At 38.3% G+C, this 21,568-nt stretch overlaps 1 protein-coding gene across 1 annotated transcript in view; it reads left to right on the top strand.

Moving 5' to 3' along the window:
• The window catches only part of LOC104287831 (chromosome unknown open reading frame, human C16orf62), a 56,935-nt gene that overhangs the window by 168 nt on the left and 35,199 nt on the right, over positions 1-21,568 (top strand). The window contains exons 2-15 of the mRNA XM_009886564.1: positions 4,069-4,168; positions 5,127-5,294; positions 5,632-5,754; positions 6,103-6,127; positions 7,182-7,258; positions 8,731-8,859; positions 12,111-12,195; positions 13,160-13,219; positions 15,154-15,250; positions 15,668-15,715; positions 16,747-16,840; positions 19,472-19,549; positions 19,928-20,050; positions 20,767-20,813. Coding sequence (XP_009884866.1) covers positions 4,069-4,168; positions 5,127-5,294; positions 5,632-5,754; positions 6,103-6,127; positions 7,182-7,258; positions 8,731-8,859; positions 12,111-12,195; positions 13,160-13,219; positions 15,154-15,250; positions 15,668-15,715; positions 16,747-16,840; positions 19,472-19,549; positions 19,928-20,050; positions 20,767-20,813 — 1,254 coding nt within the window. The remainder of the gene's footprint in view (positions 1-4,068; positions 4,169-5,126; positions 5,295-5,631; positions 5,755-6,102; positions 6,128-7,181; positions 7,259-8,730; positions 8,860-12,110; positions 12,196-13,159; positions 13,220-15,153; positions 15,251-15,667; positions 15,716-16,746; positions 16,841-19,471; positions 19,550-19,927; positions 20,051-20,766; positions 20,814-21,568) is intronic.

The following is a 21,568-nucleotide window of genomic DNA, read 5'->3' as shown; positions in this document are numbered from 1 at the left end:
GCGGTCATCTCCGGCGCCCCTCACAGGCGGCGGCCGCGGCGCTGAGGCGGAGGCGGCTCGGAGGGCTGCTCCCTGAGGGGCTGGAACCTCCGGGAGCGGCGGGAGGCGGCCGGGGCGCTGGGCGCCGCGGCTCCCCTGGCCTGGGAGCGCAGCCCGGCCCTTCCCTTGGCGGCCGTCTGGAGAAAGCAGACGGGTCAGGTCCATAACACGCTGCTCCCGGGGAGAGGAGGCCCGCGGGACGCTGCCCGCCGCCGTGGGTTTATTTCCCCTGAAGTAAGCGAGAAGGATCCCGCGAGGCAGCTGGCGTTCGGTGTGGTTCGGCCGGGCTGTGTTCTCGGTGCCGTGGCCCCGCCATTCCCTGAGGGAAAGGCGTCCTTCCCCCGCCGCCGCCGGGGGGTGTCACTGCCGGGCTGGGGATGGCTTCCTACCGTGGGTTGAAGTTTACCAGCGGGGTTTAGCTTCTGCTCCTCATCTTTCGCGGGAGGCGGGGTCGACTTCTAGCGACGGGAAATATTTCTACGGGAGAACTTGTTGTAGAGCTGGGGAAGCTGCGCTGTGCAGGACATGGGATAACTTAAGTCGTGTTGGTATGGAAAGGAGGGATAAAACAGGCGCTCTTTCTCTGACAGAAATACGTGCAGAGTTCATTTTTCTCCAAACTTGTCCTTCTTTGCGAATGAGCCCATTTTTTGTTTCTGGAAGACTTGCTCTTCCCAGGCTAATGTTCTATTAACACACTGAATATATCTAACTTCCAGGTGTTGATGTGGCTGATGGGTTACAGTCCTGAGCAAACTGGAAATCAAGCCTAATGTGGAGTAAAGAAAAGTAATATGCAGCAATTAGAGCCAATCAGAGCATTAGGTTGCCAAAAAGTTCCCCATATATATATAGTCACACTGAAAATCATCTCTCTTACTCTTTCATGTTGTTAATGTGTGAGCAAACTTTTATGTGTAATAAAAAGTGGAAATAATTTGTGGATTTAGAAGTTTCATTGTTAACGAAACTAGTCGAAGTTTTATTAAAACATCAGAGCTGTGCTTTTTAAAATAAATTCACTGGGGTATGAAATACTTTAGAACTTGAATTTATGTAGCTAAGGAACTTGAGTGGGTCGAATGGCTCTAACAGGTTAGTTGGCTGTTGGAACTGTTGATATTTTGCAGTAATTTTGGTGGAATCTCTCAGTGACCTTGCAGAAAGAGAAAGGAATAAACGTGGCTGCAGCTTTTGAATTTCTAGCAGTACCAAAATACAATGAAAAACTAAGGACGGCAACCACAAAGCAGAGCGGTAGGCGTGCTGCCAAATTGATTTTTACGTAATGCAGCAATGAGCAAGCTAATAAGTTGGTCTGGTACTACTGATGCAGAAGTGGCCATGGAGAAATAATGGTCCAGAGTAAAACGTTTTAAGGCGTGTTTTTGTGTTACGTGGCAGGCTGGTTCTGCTGCGCAGCGGCTGTCTCTGTGCTGAACCTGGAGGGCGAGGAGGCCCCTGGGCCTTAGGGTGGGCTGGGCGCTGGAAGACCTACAGTAACATGGGGGTCGGGGGGAAGTACAGCAGCCCCAGGAAAAAAGGTTGTTTACCAGGAGAGAAAAGTCGTCAGTCTGCCAAGTGTTGAGGGCATGGGGTGGTGGTGATGGCAGTGATGCTTGGGTGTGTAAAAAGGTTGAAACCCACTGTTAAAACAGCACCTGCAAGCAGGGGTGTGTCTTGCAGTGTGCTGTGGGGATGAAACCCTGGCTTGGCCTGAGTCTTGTTTTTGTTTACTCTCGGAAGTTGGCTGCGCTGCCGTGGCCGAGATAGGAATGCCTAATCTCCTTTCCCTGGAGAGTAAGTGGAACATAATGTCAGAGCGAGCTTGAACTTGTCCCCCCTATTAGCTGTTACAAACTGTCTTATTGCTTGAGTGGCCATGTTGTAAATGTACTTTTAAAAAACTTATTTGCAGGGTGAACAGCTCTTCTTCATTCCCACGTGTGTATTAGACATGTACACTTGCCCAGTGATGCCTTATGTTATAATTAGAGTACAGCTGATTTTGGCCTGGGAGTGGTATGCCAAGTGTGAGCTGTCGGGGACATTTTTCTTTACTGCTAGTTTGGAAATATCTGTAAAGGAGAGGCATGGAAATACCAACAGAACTGTAACAGAGTAATAAAAATGTTATAATTAGGCAGCCAGAAAGAGTTTGAAAGATTTTTCACCCAGATGCTAATTAACCCACCCAGATGCTAATTAACCCATGAAGCAAGTGAGGGAGGAGAATCATTGAAGCACAGGACAATAGTAAATTAAAGAGACTATTCATGTATAAAGAAAAGGAACTGGAGATCAAGAAAACAAAAGGAATAAGCACATGGATTTCACTGGACTCTTTCTCTTTCTCTGCTGTTCTCATTAGATGTCAAAGCTTCTCCTTGGAGTAGCAAAACTGTAAATTAAACTCATTCTTAATGTTTTTTTTAATGAATCTGGGTTTGGGGGGGGTACATAGTATCTAATAGAAAAGCTGTCTGCCTGGCACTGCTGAAATTCTTCCTAATGAGTTAGGTCTCTGAGTAGGAATGGAATTCTTTGAAAGTTTGGATTAGTTTTTGTGAGAAAGATGTGTATTATATGGGGGGGAATGCTGCTTGTTTTTGTTAGGAGTCTCATTAAAGAAACCTTTGTATGTCTACTGGTTTTACTCATTCAGCTAAGGCCTTAATGTGTGCTATAAACATTCTCAGCATCCTGGATGAAACAGGAAAGAACAATTAGCTGCTTGGCATGGTTCAAAGACTAAAAAAGAAAACAGGAAGTTATGGAGGGTGGAATGCAGAAAATAACTTTTCAAGTATGTTTTTCTGTATTTTACTTGGATCTCTTTCTGCCTTAGTGCTTCACTACTGCTGCTGCTAAAGGAAGGTACCATGTGGTAGCTGTGGGGGCAGTTGTTTTACGAAGCAGCTGCCCTATGTGTTTTTGTGAGTTCATATTTTCATTTCCCTGTTTAACCATTACTACTACTCCATACAGTTTGAAGGAATTAATTTCATATATTGATGTGTTGTCTGAGAAAGCAGTTATAACTCTTAAGTCTCATTTGAGATTGTCTTCCAGTGCTAGGCAGGGAAGTTTTAATCCCCCTTTTTTGCCTTCCTACATTATGGAACATGCTTTTAAAGCCTTTTAAAATATAAATTTATATTTATATTTGAGCAATTAAAACCAGGATGAATGGTCTATTTTATAAAAGAGCAGCATCCTTAAACTGATCGATAAATTAGTGTGTGTTACTGTTAGTTCCTAGTGGCAATGTTGTTTTATTCAAATACTTTATTTATGTTCTTTTCTGGAATTAACTCCTTTTTTTTTTTTTTTTAATTGGAGATGGAGATTTTCACAGTTCTCCCTTTATATGAGATTAAAAATAAAACCTGAAATACATGTAATTTTGTGATTTATTTCACTTAATGACATACTTAATTTTCTTAGATGAGGCAGTGCTTTTATACAAGTACTTACGCACAATGCAAACATATGAGTACTGATAGTTTCTTTCTTATAATTTGAATTTTGCAACTTTTATTTTGAATACAGTGAACAAATACAAATAGCTTTCTTAGGGAAGAGCTTTGCAGTTACACAAATTAATCTGTGCAGTCTCACATTATATCTGTGTGTGATCACTTTGATTTCTTCCCTTGTGTTTTCATGCTTACCTTTTTCCTTCACTCTGAGCATTCATCTTAAAGGAGGTGTTTAGTAATCTCCATCACCCTGTCACACATACAGATGCTTGGTTCAGTTGCCCTTTTGATGTACAATGGAATGGAAGAGAATCCAGCTGTACAGGCAGAGTACAGTCAAATGGCTGAAAGTAAAATTTCTTCAGTTTAAGTTTTATATATCTCAGTAAAGAGAGAAATTTTGGTCTTTACATTGACTTATTTTGCAACGTGCGTTTCTTTTTGTAGATATCCTTACATCTATAGAGACATGGGATATGTGTCTCTGTTCATAAGTATGTGATTATTTATATGCATATATACTTTCCCTTTACTTTTCCTTTTTAAGGCATGCGAGATCAAGAAACTATGTTTCAGAATATGAAGTGTGCAAACTGGAATCTGTACCCTTGGATTTTGGCGATTACCATCCACTAAAACCCATTACAGTGAGTTTCTTTTTTGTGCTTTTGGAAAATGAATGTGAATTAAAACTGATCGTGTTCCTCTTTTTACTTCCGTTCCTTTAAAATTAAAAGGCTTTGAAGTTGGTGGTGGTAGTGGTGAAGTTGCTTTCTATGTTAGTGTCCTGTTATTTTAGGGGCATCAAGGTTTATTCTGTTTGTCCTTTACAGAAATTTGCTGGTGCTGTTATGTGTCAAAGACAGTCTCCTTCTGACAAATACAGCATTCCAACTTGTGGGTTTTCTTGGTAGGATTAAATGCTGAATAATGTATGAGTTTAAAATCAAATTGTTACATTACAAATAACCTGCATAATTGCTTGATGTAAGATTTGTTTTTGGGTTAACTTCCAGTCAGCTGTATGCTTTAAAAAAATTATTATTTCTTTAATATATGAGAGGCTTTTAAAAATGTGGATGTACAAAAAAATACAGCTTCAAAGGGATGATAGCCATGTGCTATTGAATGATAAATGGACAGCAACTTCTACTTAGAAAGGTCAGTAGGGAGATAAGACAGAGGCCTTAAGAACAGATTTGGTGTTCCAGGCCTGAATATTGTACAAGAACAGTAAGGATGAGACTGGCAGAGGAAATCAAATAGCAAGAAAGAGATTGGAGGAGAGGGAGAAAATTAATTAAGTAGAGGAGGGGTACTAGAAGGAAGTTTAGAGTGGTTGTTCTTACGGTTCTGTAGACCTAGAATTGGAAGAGGGGAAAAAAACCCAAGTAACGAAAATGCTATTGAAGAGTGCCTCCAGATTCAGGGGAGAAGGAGGTGCTTCAATTTAAATGCTGATGCTTATTCTGAAGAGTTTGGTTGGTTGGTCCTTGCTTTCATTGCAATAGCACAATTTAAGTAGAAGATGTTTTGATGGTTTATTAAATAAAATGGGGTGAAGGGAAGGCTTTTTTGTTTAACAGTTTTGAACTTTCCTTTTAGGTTACTGAATCCAAGACCAAGAAAATGAACCGTAAAGGAAGTACTTCTTCTACCTCCTCTTCTTCTTCTAGTTCTATGATGGATCCATTGAGCAGTGTCTTGGATGGTAGTGATCCCTTATCGTTATTTGCAGCAGCTGCAGATCCTGTGGCTACTACTGCTACCATGGTAAGACTGGAGGGGAGTTATGTCAACTACATAAAATAAAAAAAACCCACCAAAACAAAACTACAAAGCTAACCCTGGATAAAATGTATTAGTCTCACCAACTCAGAGATTGATGCAAATAGGAAACATATGGTATTAATAGAATAATGTATTCTTTTTTATTTACCTATATTTATCCACCTTATGTTGACATTTATTTAAATACGGAATTTTTTTTGTTAATACTATAGCTTTTGGAAGGATCAGTTAGCATGTGAACCATTAAGTTGACTTTTATCAGCCTTCTCTTTTTTTTCCAGACCTGTATTTAACATTTGCACTCGTACTCTCCTCATAGGATAGCACACGAAAGAAACGGGATAAAGATGACAGCTCAGCAGTAGGAAGTGACTTTGAACCATGGTCAAACAAACGTGGCGAAATCCTTGCTAGATACACAACAACAGAGAAGCTCTCTATCGTAAGTGGCAGATTCTCTGGTTTTGTTTATGTGTACTAAACCTTTAATGGATTTTGGATGTTGCTGTTTTGTAAGTATTTAATGAGTAAATATTGGTTCAATTTCAATGTTGTAGAAAGCTGTACCACAAGCTCTTGCTTCCAATGATTGTTTTGGAGCCGAGTCCAGAAGTCTGTTCATACTTAGAAGCCATCGCTTTGTCTTTTTGTAACAATGCAAATAAATTCTTGTCTTATGTCTACTTCTAAACAATTAGAGGCTTAATTATCAGTGTAATTACCTTGTGCATTCTTGGAATGCTAGAGAGTGCATGTTTTCTAAAAGTCTGCTTTTTCTGTTTTTTCGCAGAATCTGTACATGGGATCTGAAAAAGGTGAGCAGTTTCTGTAGCAGTAACGGATTTTGCTTGAGGTAGGGGGCAGTCTCAGGTTTGTGGTCAAGAACAGTTGAAATGTGTATTCCTGTCCTCTCCCATTCTGACATACAGTTGCATCTATGTTTTTTTGTGAATAAGACTTCTGCTGGACTTTTACTTAAAATAATTATTGAAAACAAGCCACTCAACAACCTTGTCTTGTATTCCTGTAGGCTAATGAACTTGTGATTGTGTGTTGTGGAAGGAAATGGAATTCACTGCCTTCTACTGTAGCTTACAACTTTCTGCCATTTAAAGTGAGCAGTGATGTTTTGAGGATCATGTTCATCAACTCTTCTGCTTGCTGGAAGGGAAAGCAAACAAGTCCCTTGGGAACTTGTTCAGTTATTCTCTTTACATGAAAGTGAAATTTCAGCTGTATGCTGAGTGTTCAAAAAGAACCAAATGTTAAATATTTTATCATGTTTTCTAGCGAAGCAAATCTGGGCTAAGTAGTCGTAGCTGATTGCATAGTAAATCAGAATTTTTGTATATGAGTAAACATACAGCATTTCACTTCTGCAAAAAAAATGAAATACTTTTTTGGAATAAGAATGGTCAAACACTGAAACAGGTTGTCTAGGGAGTGTGTGACATCTCCATCCTTACATATCATTAAATTGACTGGATATAACCCTGTGCAACCTCTTAAAACTTCAAAATTGGACCTGCTTTGAGGAGGAGAGTTGGACCCAGACCTCTGTAGGGCTTTTCTAACCTAGGTTATTCTATGGTTCTACCAGGTTGTTCTTTCCTTAACAGCAAAACTTGCAAGAAAATCCATTTATATTCGCTTTTGCTTATTTGTCATTCCCCACTCAAAGTGAATGAATTGTAGGTACGTTTAAATGCGTGTCTTCCCGAAATACCCACCAAATGAATCAGACAACTTGCCTTCTGTGATGGAAGCTGGCTAGTTGTCTGAGTCTATCAAGCTCCTTCACTTCTGTTTCTCTTTAGAAGTCCAAGTGTTTAAATGTTGAAGAAACTCAAACCTATAATTTCTTTACAGGAAAAGCTACAACTACTGGCTCAGCAGTTTCTGAAAAAGTGAGGACGAGATTAGAAGAACTGGATGATCTGGAAGAGGTGAGAAAGTTTTCTGATCCAATTATATCACCAATTATATTTAAAAGTTAAATAAATTTGTGAAATAAAAATCTTTTATGAAACCTTTTAAAAAATGTCCCGATTCTGCATGTGCTTATGCAGGATTTAGATAAATATATACTTTCAATGGGATTTCTCTGGTAATTTCAATACTTATTGTTATAGAATTGAGGCAGAATCATATTTTTGTATCACTAGAAATTGTGATTTAAAAATTCACCTCGTCTACGGATGTTGATTTACCTTGATACTGTGTACGGTCTGCAGTTGCTATAGAACAGTGTGGGGCCTAATAGTCTTAATGTCTGATAATTTTGTTTGCCCCTGTTGCAGAAGCTGCATACTGTCTACCTGAGCTTAATTAAAGTTACATTTACGTAGTTGATAGAAAGACTGAACACTCAAGTTATTTCTCAAACTGCAGTATTTTACTGTGCAAAGATGAGGTGTTCCGTAACTTTTCTAAAACCTGAATCTGTGGGGTACTTCTAGAATTGTTTTGGGTAATGTTGCTTTGAAGCCTCTGCCTCTTAACTAACTTCAGTTTGCCTGAGCCAGCGCAGTTCTAATAGTTGCATATCACAAATAAAGGATCGGATTCTTTTAGTAGAAAAATTAAGTACCCTTTATCATGAGGAAGTATGTAAGCTTTTGTGAAACTGTAATTGCATTTACATTTTATCTTTTCTTCTGTGATTGTTTTTACTGGCTTTTTTTCTGGACTCTCAGATGTTATGAAATCTGTTCTGTAAACTCATCAAAACTAATCCTGAAGGTAGTTTTTAATGTAACTTATACTTCTATTGAAGACTGTTCCAGAACCAACTTCTGATTTTTCTAAATGCATTTTTGGTCACTTTGTTCCTGTGTCAGTTTGGTTCTAAAATTTAAACAATTTTTTCTGCTTCCAGTGTTTTGCTAGTTTATTGTGGATGTGTGCTCTTTTTATAAGGTCTGTAAGATCTTTGGGAAAACATCACAAGCATACTCTGGTACTAAGCATGAAATGAAAATAGTTTTATTTTCTTACTGAAGGTGAACACAGCCAGATTTTTCTTGCTGTAGAGAAATTTGCTCGTATATTGCTGGCAAAAGGTTTCATTTCTCTCTGATGCCACTTCTCCATAGGTGCTAGTATGCTTGTGTGTAGTGCTAGTTCACTAATTAGACTGTGAGTAGAATACCACTGAAATAGTCCGGCACTTCTGACCTCTCAGGCAACTTTCTTTGGGTACCAGCATGTACGTCTCTTGAAAACCAAGGCAGTTGTGATGCACTCCTGTGCCAAACACCTGCAATATCAATGCTGCGAAGGTAAGAAGGGAAAATCAAGGAATTCTGCAGTAAGTTTTGTGGGTTCACCCCCCTGCTGAGTTGACTCTGTAATAATGGCAGTCTCTTTCCTTCCTTCCCTCCCTCTCTTATTAAGTAGGCTTGTGTTTTCTTGCCAGGGATCACAGAAAGAGCTGTTGAATTTGACTCAGCAAGATTACATGAACCGAATTGAAGAACTGAACCAGTCTTTAAAGGATGCTTGGTCCTCTGATCAGAAAGTAAAAGCTCTGAAAATAGTCATCCAGGTCAGTTTTATATTTTTGTTCTGTACAGAACTGGTGGGTTTGGTGGTGGGGCTTGTCCGATTTCTTTCTTGGGGAAAGAAGGGTTTCTGTTACTTTTCTGTTGTTCTGTTCTTCACTGAAATCCATTTCTTTGAGGTATATGACTTCTGACAACAGTTGGATTTGCAACTTCATTGTTATGTATAGATTTTGAGTAGGGTACATGGGATGGAATTCTCATTAAAGAGAGTGGCCAAATGACATATGTGAAAATTTTTCCTGTTTAAGGATAATTAGACTAAATAACACGTAGTGATATAAACTCTTTCTAGTGCATGTAATTTCCTTTCCTCTCCTCTTCCTGTTCTAGCCCCTTGTTCCCCACCCTAGATAATACCAGAATGGCTTTTTGAATGTCTGTGTTTTCCCCATCCAAACTTACTAAGGCGATTGAATAATCTGATTTAGGACTGTACCAAGCTACAGAAAACAACTCCAGATTTTTTAAGTGTGTGTATATTTTTGGGGGGTTTTGTTGTGTGGGGTTTTGTTTGTTTGTTTGTTTTTTAAACCTGTCCACAGTCTTCATCTGACTCATTTGGGGTGATGGGCTTTGAGGGGGACAGGGGGAAATAGGACAATTAAATGCTCTTTTGTTTGGCTTGGCCTTTAAAAAAGGCCACAGGCAAAGTGCATCAGAGGACAGATGAGATAATGACAGCCTTAAAAGCTGTAAAACTGATGTAATGCTAATAGTCATCAAGTGGGGTTATATAAAGTCAGGATTTTTTTTTTGTCATGCTGTATACTCTTGTGAAAACTGTTTGCAGTAATTTTAGCTTAAATTGTGGTAAAGACAATAAAGGCAACGAAACATAAATGAACTGAGGTAAAAAAATTTTGTGACCTCAGGTGACAAATGTTCTATTGTAATACTATGAAATCAGCACTATTATTCTTTAAAAAAAATTCCATATATAGCATTGTGAAGTGTGAATACTTCAGTGAAAGAGAATACAATATTACAAATCTCTTGATGAGAAGAAAAGGGACATGAACATACTGTATTTACAGTGCATTAAGATGTATATATATACAGTGACATGCACTGATAATATATGCATTTATACTTTCGTATGTTCTTTTACAAATGGTTTCACAAATGATTTTGAAATAAGGTAGTTTCTAAGATGGGATTCAGTGCTTCTAGGAAAGTGATTTCAAAATTGCATATGTTTATCTCTTAAACTGTTGTCAGTGTGTTGTTCACTTTGCACTTGAACTTGGTGCTGCAGGTGCTCATAAGTAATTGAAGGTCTGGGTAAGAATGAAACGGGTGTTTGGGAAATTAACATGAATAAAAAAAAAATCGTAAAGGAGATTACAAGTAATTAGTAATAATTCTATATTTACAAAGCAGGGTAGGGTAGAAACCTGACTGAACTTCCATTGTTGTGATATTTCCTAGTAAATAACATAATTTTAAGAGTGTTGTATCCCCTAAGGGAGCTAAGCAGTTTTCTTGACATCAGCCTGTGATTATATATATAGTCTATCATTATTATCATCACATACTGATTAGTATGCAATACGAGGAGTAAGTTTGGCCTTTTTTTTTGGTTGTTGTTTTCAGAAATGTATACTGGGCTTGAAAAAGAAATTTTCATTTGAATGCTAGAATTATCTTTATTTCAGAACTAATGATGAAATTACACAAGATCTTTCATTTGGACATTGGGAATGAAGCTGTTATTCTCTGTGCAAGAGTTTTACAGAGCTTGAAGTGCAGGAAGAGTTCTGGTTGTTAAGGCAGGGTCTGAATTTATAGCATGTGAGTTCCTCAAGTGCCTTTTTACAAGATACTTTACTTGTCAAGATGGAATAAGCTGAGCTGCTTAGCATAAGCTGAAGTAAGTTGATTATGTATGTGAGCTCTAAGAAAAGTGGTAATTAAGTGTTCATGGTATGTGTAGGTCCTAAACAGCTACTGAATTACCATTCTTTGAAGGTGACTGACTTACCATGCAGCAGGGAGGATTCTGCTTCAGTTGTAAGACGTGAATGCTCTTGCCTGTATTTTGGGTGCACTCTTAAGTTCCTCCCTGATGAATAAAGCAAAAAGACTTAAGTGTGCCCCTCATTTAAGCATGTTCAAATGTTAGGATTTTCTTGTTTAAGTAAACCAGTCCTGTGGGGTATTGGATTGCTTTCTGGAATTTGGGAATGTAATGAAAACTTGAACTTTATTTATTCCATTGAGATTGAAGAACTGTCTCCTGATGAAGGAGAGAGAAAGGACAGGGATCTCAGAAAATGCTGTACTTGTCAGTCTTAGAGGCCAGAGAAGACTCGTGTTCAAAGGCCACATTTGGCTCAAGTAGGGAGGAGATGGATTACTCTCCCTAGTCAGTCATCTGCCTGTTTTCTTCAGGGGGAAGTTGATTTTTTGTGAATGAACTTCTGGCAAAGTTTTTAACTTGAGTTTAGTCTGCAGTTCTTGCACCATCATGGAAAACAAAATATAACTTAACTGAATATTTAAAAAAGACCATAATTTCTTAGTGTGTTTTTTGAATTCGTATCATAAATGGACATGTTCCTACTTGGACTTAACATTCAACGATACTAGAACTAAGTTGGCTAATATGTTTTCAAATGTGACTCTGCACTAGGCATCATTATAGTCCATATACCACCAAATGTTTGGTGCCTGTGGGTGGCAACCGATTATAGATTCCTCCCTGGAGCTGACTGGGGATGAGCCGGCCTGTTTCCAAAATGTTTGAACTAGTTAAGTGAGCCACGAAGATGTGTTGAAAAGCTCGTTAGCTAAACTGTTAAAATTGTTTGTTAATTTAGTCTAGATCAAATTTTCTGTTTGACATGGATGCTTACAGAGATGGTAAGAAACTGAAAAATGTCCTTAAAAAAGTTATTTTAGAAAAGAAGTGCCTTTCTGTGCTTCTTCTGGGAGACAATTTGTCTTGTCTGAACAAATGCACAGATCTGCATGGTCAGCTGAAATTCTGCATTGTAGATTACCTTGTATAAAGGAAAAATAGATCTGTGACTAGCTCTGCTGGACGTGAAAAGTAGCCTGAAAAATACAGAGGCTACCATGATGTACGTAAAAGGTTCTTCTACTTTTTGCTGGATAGTTCATGTTGGTTCTTTGCATCTGTAGATATTAATCTGTTCCAGCTTGTCTGGAGTAAAAACACAAACTTGCATTGTCCTCTAAAAATGTTTCTGTTTTTTTTTCCCCCTTCTAGTGTTCTAAGCTTCTTTCAGACACAGCAGTAATCCAGTTTTATCCAAGTAAATTTGTTCTAATTACAGATATCCTTGATACTTTTGGTAAGTATCTAATGTGCCAAATTTATTACACAATTGTTAATAAGATGAAATTAATTTTTTGTAATGTTAAAAAACATTCAAGTTATCGAAAAAATGCTGAAATGACTCTCAGTTTTAACACAGAATATTTCCAACATAAACATTTGGACACCAGTGGTATAAACATGGTATTTTTTTTTCAAAAACTCTTATGAGTGAAGTCTTTAAAGTAAAAATATCTCATTTTGTAGTAATGTGCTTTATGTATTAGTGAATATCTAGAAGAAAACCTTGGGAAAAATAATGATCTCTGCATTTTGAAATTTAAAAGACACTGTTGTTATGAAAATACTTTGGTTTTGGCAACCTCTTTACTCAATATTTCATTCTATTTATATTTGAAGAACAGAAGTCAGAAAGTTTTCTTTAGCTGAATAGGGACTATGCAGTGATCAGAATGTAGTTGCTAAATTTTTAAATTTATTTTTATCGTTTGTAAATGATCCTTTAAGTTAAATAGTTGTCCACTTCATGTGATTCTCTTGGTTTTCTTCCATGTTATGGAAAAGATTTACGACAGCATTCAAAGTTGAAGGGTATTTTGATGTTTAGCAGGATATGCTATGACATAGGTCCAATTGTTCTTTCAGGTCTTGCTTCCTCTTTGTGCTCTTTCCTACTTACTGAAAGTTGCTGAAGATAACATAATATCCAAACTCAGCAAAGCCAGGACACCAGCTGTCCTTTCCTGGCCTGGGAGAAATCTGACCTGTGTGCTACCTCTGCACTGAAGGGAGCCAGAGAAATTTTCTATAGTGTGCGAAGTGCTAATTTCAGCCTCACTAGAGGGCAGCATGATGTTAGTGTTATAGGATGTTTTCTTCAGCTGATTTCAACCTATGTGAGAGGGAACCTTTGTATCAACATTCTGTGTTTTACAGTTCATTATGAATGTGTTGTGTTTTGTTGTTGTTTTTTTTAACAGGGAAACTAGTGTATGAAAGAATTCTATCAATGTGCGTGGACAATCGTGTCTCTTTGCCAGGTAACTTTGTGTTTGTTTCTCGTGTGCTCCTGGGAGAAATCATATCTGAACTAATTTGAGAAAGGTTAAATAGGACCCGTGCTGCTTTATTTCCCATGAAAAAAGTTCTGATTTGAATCTAGTAGTTTTTAGTTTTTAACAGAGTAAAATCCATTGCTTATGGCTTTCACCATTCACAGTATTTATGCAAGTTTACATTTTAACTGTGCAGAATATGCAAACAAAGCTGAGAGTCTCAGTGTTTGGTAAATAGATGTTTTTGTTGCTGCATTGGAAACCGTTCATAGTTTTGCTTTAATTAGGGAAGAATTTTGGAAGAAGGAGCAGGCTGTCAATATGATCTTTCTAACTTGGGCACTTCATTTTTTCAGTTGAAGTTTTAACACTGTAACAAGTTTAATTTGACATTTACGGTACAAATGGAAGTACTTCTTTAGGAAGGCACCGAAACATTCCATTGAAATATAGGCTTTTCCGTGCAATTTGGAGTGTATTAAGTGCATGTCCTTGAAATATGAAACATTCTTACTCTGTAGTTGGCAATGCAACAGTAGCATTAGGTTACAGTTGAATCCATTGGATTTGAACCAGAAGCCCCAAACCAGCAAATATTTAAATTTGAAATAAGCTTACAGAAAATACTTAAAATAAATTTGTTTTTTGCAGTTCTGGTAAACTGTTCTTGTAAACGTTAATGAAGGCAGACAGTTCCCGTAGCGTGTCACGATTGCTGGTCACAGTTCCCCCAGTTCTGGAGGGCTGAGCTCATGCTGCAGCTGTAGAGCTGCTGGGGGCATTACTGGTGGGTACTTCCCAGTCAGCTGTAAAAGCGGGAGGGAGAAGGAAAATCTGTGCTGTGCTTGCTGTGCGTGGCAGCGTGAACCCCCAGGGATTTCAGGCCCAACCTCCATGCTCGTCCATGGGAACCAAGCAAAACAAACTTGGACGAGAACCCTGTGGTCCTGGGTGAGAAAGAACATCTTCCTGTGCTCAGTCAGCATCTAGCGTGTGGCTTCTCTAGTGCTGCAAGTGGGAAACTCTTGTGGAACAGGAGCTTCTCGCCTTGTAGAGGCAGGGATGGGAGAGCACTGATATTCTAAACTGTCTCACAAGGAGTTTATAAGCAGACACTCACAGCAGAAGCTGCTTGTGTGCCTTTATGGCTGAGAGAAGAGGGACTCGTCCTTCCCAACCATCTTTCCTCAGACCTGGGTAGATCCCAAGAAGCCTGGTTTTGTCTTCTGTTCCAGGCAGTCTGGAGAAAGAGGGGACAGTTAGCCATGCAACTGCATGCCCGCCTGACTGGAGCACTGTCACCATAACCCATCTGTTCCACCCCGAGGTGGCAGCTTTTTCCTGCTGGCAGCTGACACAAATGGTCGCAGAGCTCATGAGGAAAGAAGTGCGCTGCAGTGTTAGATGCTTAGCATGCAAAAACAAATGTTCTGTCAGTGTTTAATATTCCCCACTACTTGCAATATAATTTAAATAATATTTTTTAAAAATTATATTAGCCTTTTAAAGTAAAGAATTTGAGTGCTTAAATCTCATATGTATGCATTTTTTATAGATTTATATACATGTATTTGTGATGGATTCCCTATATTTATTTTTTTTTCTACAATTTCTGCTTTTGGGGGTAGGCAGAGGTTAGATTTCCAAGTAGCAGATCTGAGATTAGGTTTGAGTGCTTGGCTTTAGCTTCTGAAATGTTACTTAATGCAGGACGGAAGCTCTAGTTTCCTCTTCTTGCTCTCTGTGTACTCAGCTCCTACTGCTGCAAGAGAGCTGAGAATTAAACATAATGCCTGTTTATTATGATGTGCCTAATTTCTTGTTGAAAGGAAAGAGGATGCAATTTTAAACCTAGAATGAAAAGTAACTTGTTTCCAGAAAGAGTGTAACTGTTTCTGGGTTGTTTTTTTTTCCCCCAGATAATTTTTCTCCAGAGAGTGTTAACGATACTGCTAAAGAAACTTGCTTAAACTGGTTTTTCAAGATTGCCTCAATCAGAGAACTCATTCCCAGATTGTATCCTTGTCAACAGAGACTCTCGGAGTGTGTCTGCAGGTTTTTCACAGACTTTTCCAAAAATGAACATGTTTGTTTCAATAAAATGCACAGCAATCTGATGTTTATACTGAGTTTGTTTTGTTTGTTTCAGGCTGTATGTTGTAAATCTAATTTTGAGTCATGTTTCATAGTAAACTGAATGCTGAATTACTGGCTACAAGCAGCATGGGAGGGATGAAGTAGAGTTGATGTGTGAAAGCTTGGGAAACAGTAACAATCTTGTAGATAAATAGTTAAAATCAACAAAGTGTAGTGAGATTAACTATAGAAGGCCTTGAAAAAGTTTGTTCCATATGTATGTGGTGTTTAAGTTTGGTTTTGTGGTTTTAAATGCCATGCATCTTAATTTTGTTCCTTAACTTGGCTTCATTTTAGTTACGTGGAAGCAGCAATACTGAAGTGCAATAAGTTCCTATCCAAAACGTAAGAGTAAATGTTAAGTGTGGGAAAGAAGTGAGTGGACAGGCTTATAAACTAATTTAAGGAGTTAAGCACGCAAGTTTCATGATTAATGGTGGATAGACTCTTAATAGGTCTGAGGAAAAGCAGTACTGAGGAGTTTTGGAGTTTTGGTGCGAACGCCATGGAATAAATTCAAGGTGAACTGTGGTACCATTCGAAATGCAATAGTGCTTTGGAATATATGTATAATTGTGGCATCAGGAGTTCGCAAATTAAAGACCAGTGGCTTCAGGTGGTAGAGGGGGAAGCAGGATTGTTGAGATGAGAAGTATGGCAAAAAGACGGGGTAGAAGACTGAAAGGAAAATACTGATGTGTCGTATTGCTAGAGACAGACTTGCAGAAACAGTTTAGGAGCAATAAACCATTCTCTATTGAAAATCTTGGTATAAGCTTTATTTGTTGCCAAACAGTGTCAGTTGCTGAGCTGAAAATGTTCCTTCACGTGTAATGGTTCTTTTTCAGTTCTATTTTGAAGTGAGTGTTGTAAGCCAAATTGCTACTATAGTGACAACTTCATTATCCTTAAAAAGCAGTTCTTTTACTGGAATTGATGGGCCTCATCTCCAGGCACTAGTACAACTCTGTCAAAAAGGACCTGTGGGAAAATGAGACATACAAGGAGTTCTGCCAGTTCTGCTTTAAGCGGATGCTTTCTGCACATTGAATTACAGCCCTTCTAGAGCTCTGCTGTTCCTCCAAACTAGAGGAGGAGTGTTTTAGTTGTGCTTGTCTTTTACAAGCCACGCATCCAACCTGGCTGTCTGCACTACTCCTAATGGCAAACACTGCAATTTGAATATAGGATATGTGTTACTATACACATAAAATTTTACTTCTGAAATAACATTTTGTGCTAATACGCTTCATCTTTGGTAGGTGTTTCTATAACTCACACTTAATTGTCCATCTACAAGGCAGCTACTGAAGTAGGTGATATAATTCTGTTATTGGTTGTTAAATCTCATTTTCATTTCTGAAAAATCTTAACAGGGGGATTTCGGAATGTCTCCCACGGTTAACATCTATGATTAGAGGAATTGGAGATCCACTGGTTGCAGTGTATGCAAGAGCATACCTTTGCAGGGTAGGCTATTATTTAACACTTCCAATCTGTATCAAGGATTTACTGCAGCTAGCTCTGCCACTAAATTAAAATTTCTTTTAACTACTGTTTTTATCTGACATAGTCAGCAGCCTCTCTTTCTTCTAACAAACAAAAAAGCAAAAATTCTCTTTTGTTTTAGTAATGGGGAATCTTTCTTTAAGTGTTTTATAATCAGTAAAAATAATCCTATGTGCTGCTTATGCCAGTTTTTCATCTTCATGTAGGGTAAAATGTTAGGGAGCTAAGTGGAAGGAGAGTTTGAACTTTGAGACTGCGTGCTGTTGTCTGATTACTCGGTGCTACTTTTCATAGTTAATATATGCACTTCCCCAAAGTTTATCTCCCTCCTCCTACTGTTGGAGTATATGGTGGCAGGCATAGCAGCCACTTTATCAAGTGTTCAGACAGTGGATTTTTGTCTGACTGCGCAGCGTGGCTGTGTTCTTATCCATAAGTACTCCTGCAGTTACCTTAACAGCTCAGCCAAGATAAACTTACAAGAGAAGAGACCCTAAAATGATTCAAAAAGTCATCAATAGTGGAAAAATATTTGTGAAATACATTTTTGAAGTAGAGGCAAAGAGCTCGACTATAATTGGAAAATGATAGGATTGCTAATTAGCAACGCGTGCATGAAATCAGCTGCCATTATGAAATGCAATGAGTTTGTTCAGTTTTCATATATCTGTTGTTTGAATACACTGTCCAGTATGCTTTTGGTATACTGTTCAGGTGTGTCCATATGAGTTCCTGTGTCTGCAAGTAATTGCTGACCTCTGGTTTACTCTGATAGGTGAGATGCTTAGTTTATTTCAGTCTTATACAATAATGCCTTCATTTTCTTCATAGCCTAATCAGTCCTGCTACACAGTGCAAGGTTTCTGACAGGTTTTTATGACACAGTTTGTATGCACAATCCACCTTTTACTGCTCCTGATACAGCTAAAGGAGATGCATAACGGTGGCGCAGGTAGGGCTAATAATCTAGTAATAGTAACTGCACTTATGTAGGAAGGAAGAGCTTAGCATGCTCCTTTTTGTCCACAAAGATGATCATATGAAATAGTGAAAATTTTCTTGGAATAAATACTAGCTGTTAAAATCCTGACTTCTGTTTAAAATAAGAAAGCTTATTGGAATGGAAGGCATTTAATCTTCTGTATTCCAGCTACTGAAATAATATTAATATTTTTACAATGAAGATAATGAAAACAGATTTTTAAAAAATAAAAATTCTTGAATAGAAAACCTGTAGTATTGATATAAATGATGTCTAAAGCCACAGTGTAGTAAAATGTGGGAATAAACACTTGCATGTAACCAAAGAAGCAGGCACTGCTCAGAAGAAGGCTGAGGGACTTGGGTCTCTTTAGTCTAGAGAAAAGAAGATTGAGGGGGGATCTTATTAATGCTTACAAATACTGAAAGGGAGGGTGCCAGGGGGATGGGAGCAGTCTTTTTTCAGTGGTGCCCAGTGATAGGACAAGAGGTAACGGGCAGAAACTTGAACATAGGAAGTTCCATCTTAACATAAGGAGGAACTTCTTTACTTTGAGGGTAGTGGAGCAGTGGCACAGGCTGCCCAGAGAGGTCGTGGAGTCTCCCACTCTGGAGACATTCAAAACCCGCCTGGACGCTGTCCTGTGCAATCTGTTGTAGGTGACCCTGCTCTGGCAGGGGGGTTGGGCTAGATGATCTCCAGAGGTCCCTTCCAACCCTGACCGTTCTGTGATTCTGTGATCTTTACACAGCAAGGTGATGCATTTCTCATTAGCCCCATGGTTTGAAAAGAATCAATATATATATATAAAGGAAAGTGATAGATGACTGGCTTGGGTCTCTGCAAGGTACCTCTGCTTTGTGATGAAGTCAGCTAGAATTGCATATGCTCAGGGATCCCAGGAACTCCCCAAAATGGAGAACCTTAAGCTATTGAGATGGATTTGTTTGTGTGTGACTTAAGCTCGATCTGTTACTAGCTTCTCATTCACTTCTGCATCTTTCTCTTTTCTGTAGTAATATGCCACATTTTTAGGTTTTTATATTTTTTAATCTGTGTTATTGAAAACAGTCCTGTATTGATTAGTTTCCTTGGCCGTTCCAGCTTTACTACGTAGGCCTTGTGTTTGTGCATCACCATGTATTATTTATTAATATTTTATCTGTATCTATCTATCTATTAAAATTTTCCTTTGGTATCATCGGTCCATTCTGTCCGTGGAATAAATACACATGATTTTAAGCAATTTCTGAACTTTTACTAACTTTTAAAATGTTCTTCGCTTGTAGCCTGTCTGTGTACAACGAATATAGGCTATTGCAGTGCCAGCACTGGGGTAAACATTGATTTCCTCACTGCTTACAGATACTTGGAGCTGATGTTAGGAGAACCATGTTCAAACACATTTATAACTGCCTCAGGGTAGTTGTTAGTGGACGTGACTATATAACAAGGAAATAATCAGTCGAAAGCATGTGATTCAGTACTGTTTGTTGATTTGATGTGTGTGACTAGCTGTACTTCTCTGGAAAATGCATTTTTGTCTTATGCTTGAGGGAGAATTGTAGGTCATAGACACAGATAAAATCTTTGTCTTTCTTTTAACGCAGGTTGGTATGGAAGTGGCACCCCAACTCAAAGAAAGCCTTAACAAAAATTTCTTTGACTTTCTTCTAACGTTTAAACAAGTAAGCAAACAGGGTTTTTATTCACAAAGTTACATAAATACACTCCTTAACCAAACTGCCACATACTTTTAAAAAATCTTTTGAAGTTCTTAAATCTAGATTTAGGGATGTTCCTATACCCAGATATAGTATGGGAAATTTTGCATATATTCTGATAAGTTGAAAACTGCTCTATTCTGCACGTTCCCATACTTTAATAAGATATGCTATGAGCATGATAGTTTTTCCCCAGCATGCAAGGAATACTTCAGAATATTTGTGTATCTTTGTGATCTTTTCTGTTGTCGTTTCTATTCATACACAAACTTTGTCCAGTTTATCACAGCTCCTGTTAAATACCTTTTCACAGCAACATGTTTTTGTCTTTTATTTCAACAGATTCATGGGGATACGGTTCAGAATCAGCTGGTAGTACAATGTGTGGAGATTCCTTTGTATTTGACTCTCTATTCTCCTGCTATAGACTGGATTTTACAGTGTATTGCATACCGTGCTCCTGAGGTAAGTAAGCGTGGTAATGCTTGATACTAAAGGAAGTGTTGGGTGAAGAGTTAATTTTGCCTATTAAAAAACCCCTGAGTCAGTGCTTACATGAGCGCGAAAGCAAGTATAAAGAGCCTAGATGCAACTGCTTGTTTCTGTCTCCTATACAGGAAGAACATTCGTTTCCACAAAGCTCAAATTAGACCACTTTAAATTCATAGGCAGGATTCCTGTTTGTTTCGTGTAGTCCTTTAGCTAGTTTAATCTTTATTTCCTGAATTCATTAGTTTCTTCTGTCATACAGATAGAAAAATGATTTGAGTAAACTGTAGCTTTGTTATTGCTTAACATAGTCAACAGCCTGTTTTAATCTCAGTCAGTCTGGTTTGCATTCTGTGGCAGAGTTGGTAATCTTCACCTCTGCTGCCAGAGGTAATTGACCTTGGTGGCGAACAGTAATTATTTTGAGAAATGGCGTGGCTGAAGGATTGCACATTTGACTTTCGTAAAATGGTGTTTTTGATTAAAATGTCACTGTACACAGTGACGGCAAGTGTCTTTTATGTTGTACTACACCGTTGTTTTCTTGTGTTGTAAATACAGGATAAGACAGGATTATTGGAATGTACTGGGTAGGTAATTAAAACAGCTTTTAGTAGACTTCACTACAGTAATTAAAGCTGAATTTATTTGCAGAGTCTCTATGCTCTAATTTTTGTACATAATTCTTCCAGGCTCTGCTTACTGAGATGATGGAGAGATGTAAAAAATTGGGGAACAAGTAAGTATTGCACAATGTAGAAGATGCAAGTCCATAATGAGTACCCATGAGTCCCTGTAATAACATTCTCTCTCTCCCCTTTGAAAACACTTTTGGATGCATAGTATAGCTTTTGTTCTCCCAGTAGCTTACTAAGTCATGATTATGAACATCTATTTTCCAGAGATGAATTCTAAAATATGGTAGATTACTTGTAGAGCAAAAGTTAAATTAATTAGCTTGGTTGCTGCATTTTGGCTCCTAAGTCAAAGTTTAGGACACGTAATGTGTTCTGCATCAGCCATGTCTCTGATCCCTGGTTGTGCTTCATTTTTCTCTGTCTTCCTTCCCTTCCTTCCCTCTATCCTCCACTGACTACAGTCAGCCCATACATGCATTCACAAGGGAAGTTGTAAAGCAGCTGACACCTTTGGAAGATGGTAATATTTAGGCAACTGATTTTTTCAATATTAAAATGAGTATCCCAAATGTCTCCTAGAAGTCTGTGTGCAGGTTAATCACCTTCAGTTAGTAGTTCAGGAAGATGGTCTGAAAGTTTTGGATGTACTTTCTGAGCTGTGTGAATGCAATTTGGCCTGCTGATGAGCTAATCTCAGTTCATTTTATTGGGTGGGTAGGCTGAGTTCTGTGAAAGTTTTCAGCTGCCTGTTTTTTAATAATGTGCTTTGCACAGTCCAATACTGCAGTGGCTGAGGAACTAAAATAATGTTAATCCCTTAGATGAGGAATGCCAGCATTAGCATTACGTGACTGAG

The sequence above is a fragment of the Charadrius vociferus genome, unplaced genomic scaffold (assembly GCF_000708025.1).
Source record: "Charadrius vociferus isolate BGI_N301 unplaced genomic scaffold, ASM70802v2 scaffold46, whole genome shotgun sequence".
Taxonomy (NCBI): domain Eukaryota; kingdom Metazoa; phylum Chordata; class Aves; order Charadriiformes; family Charadriidae; genus Charadrius; species Charadrius vociferus.
This window is presented reverse-complemented; position numbering and strand designations above follow the sequence as displayed.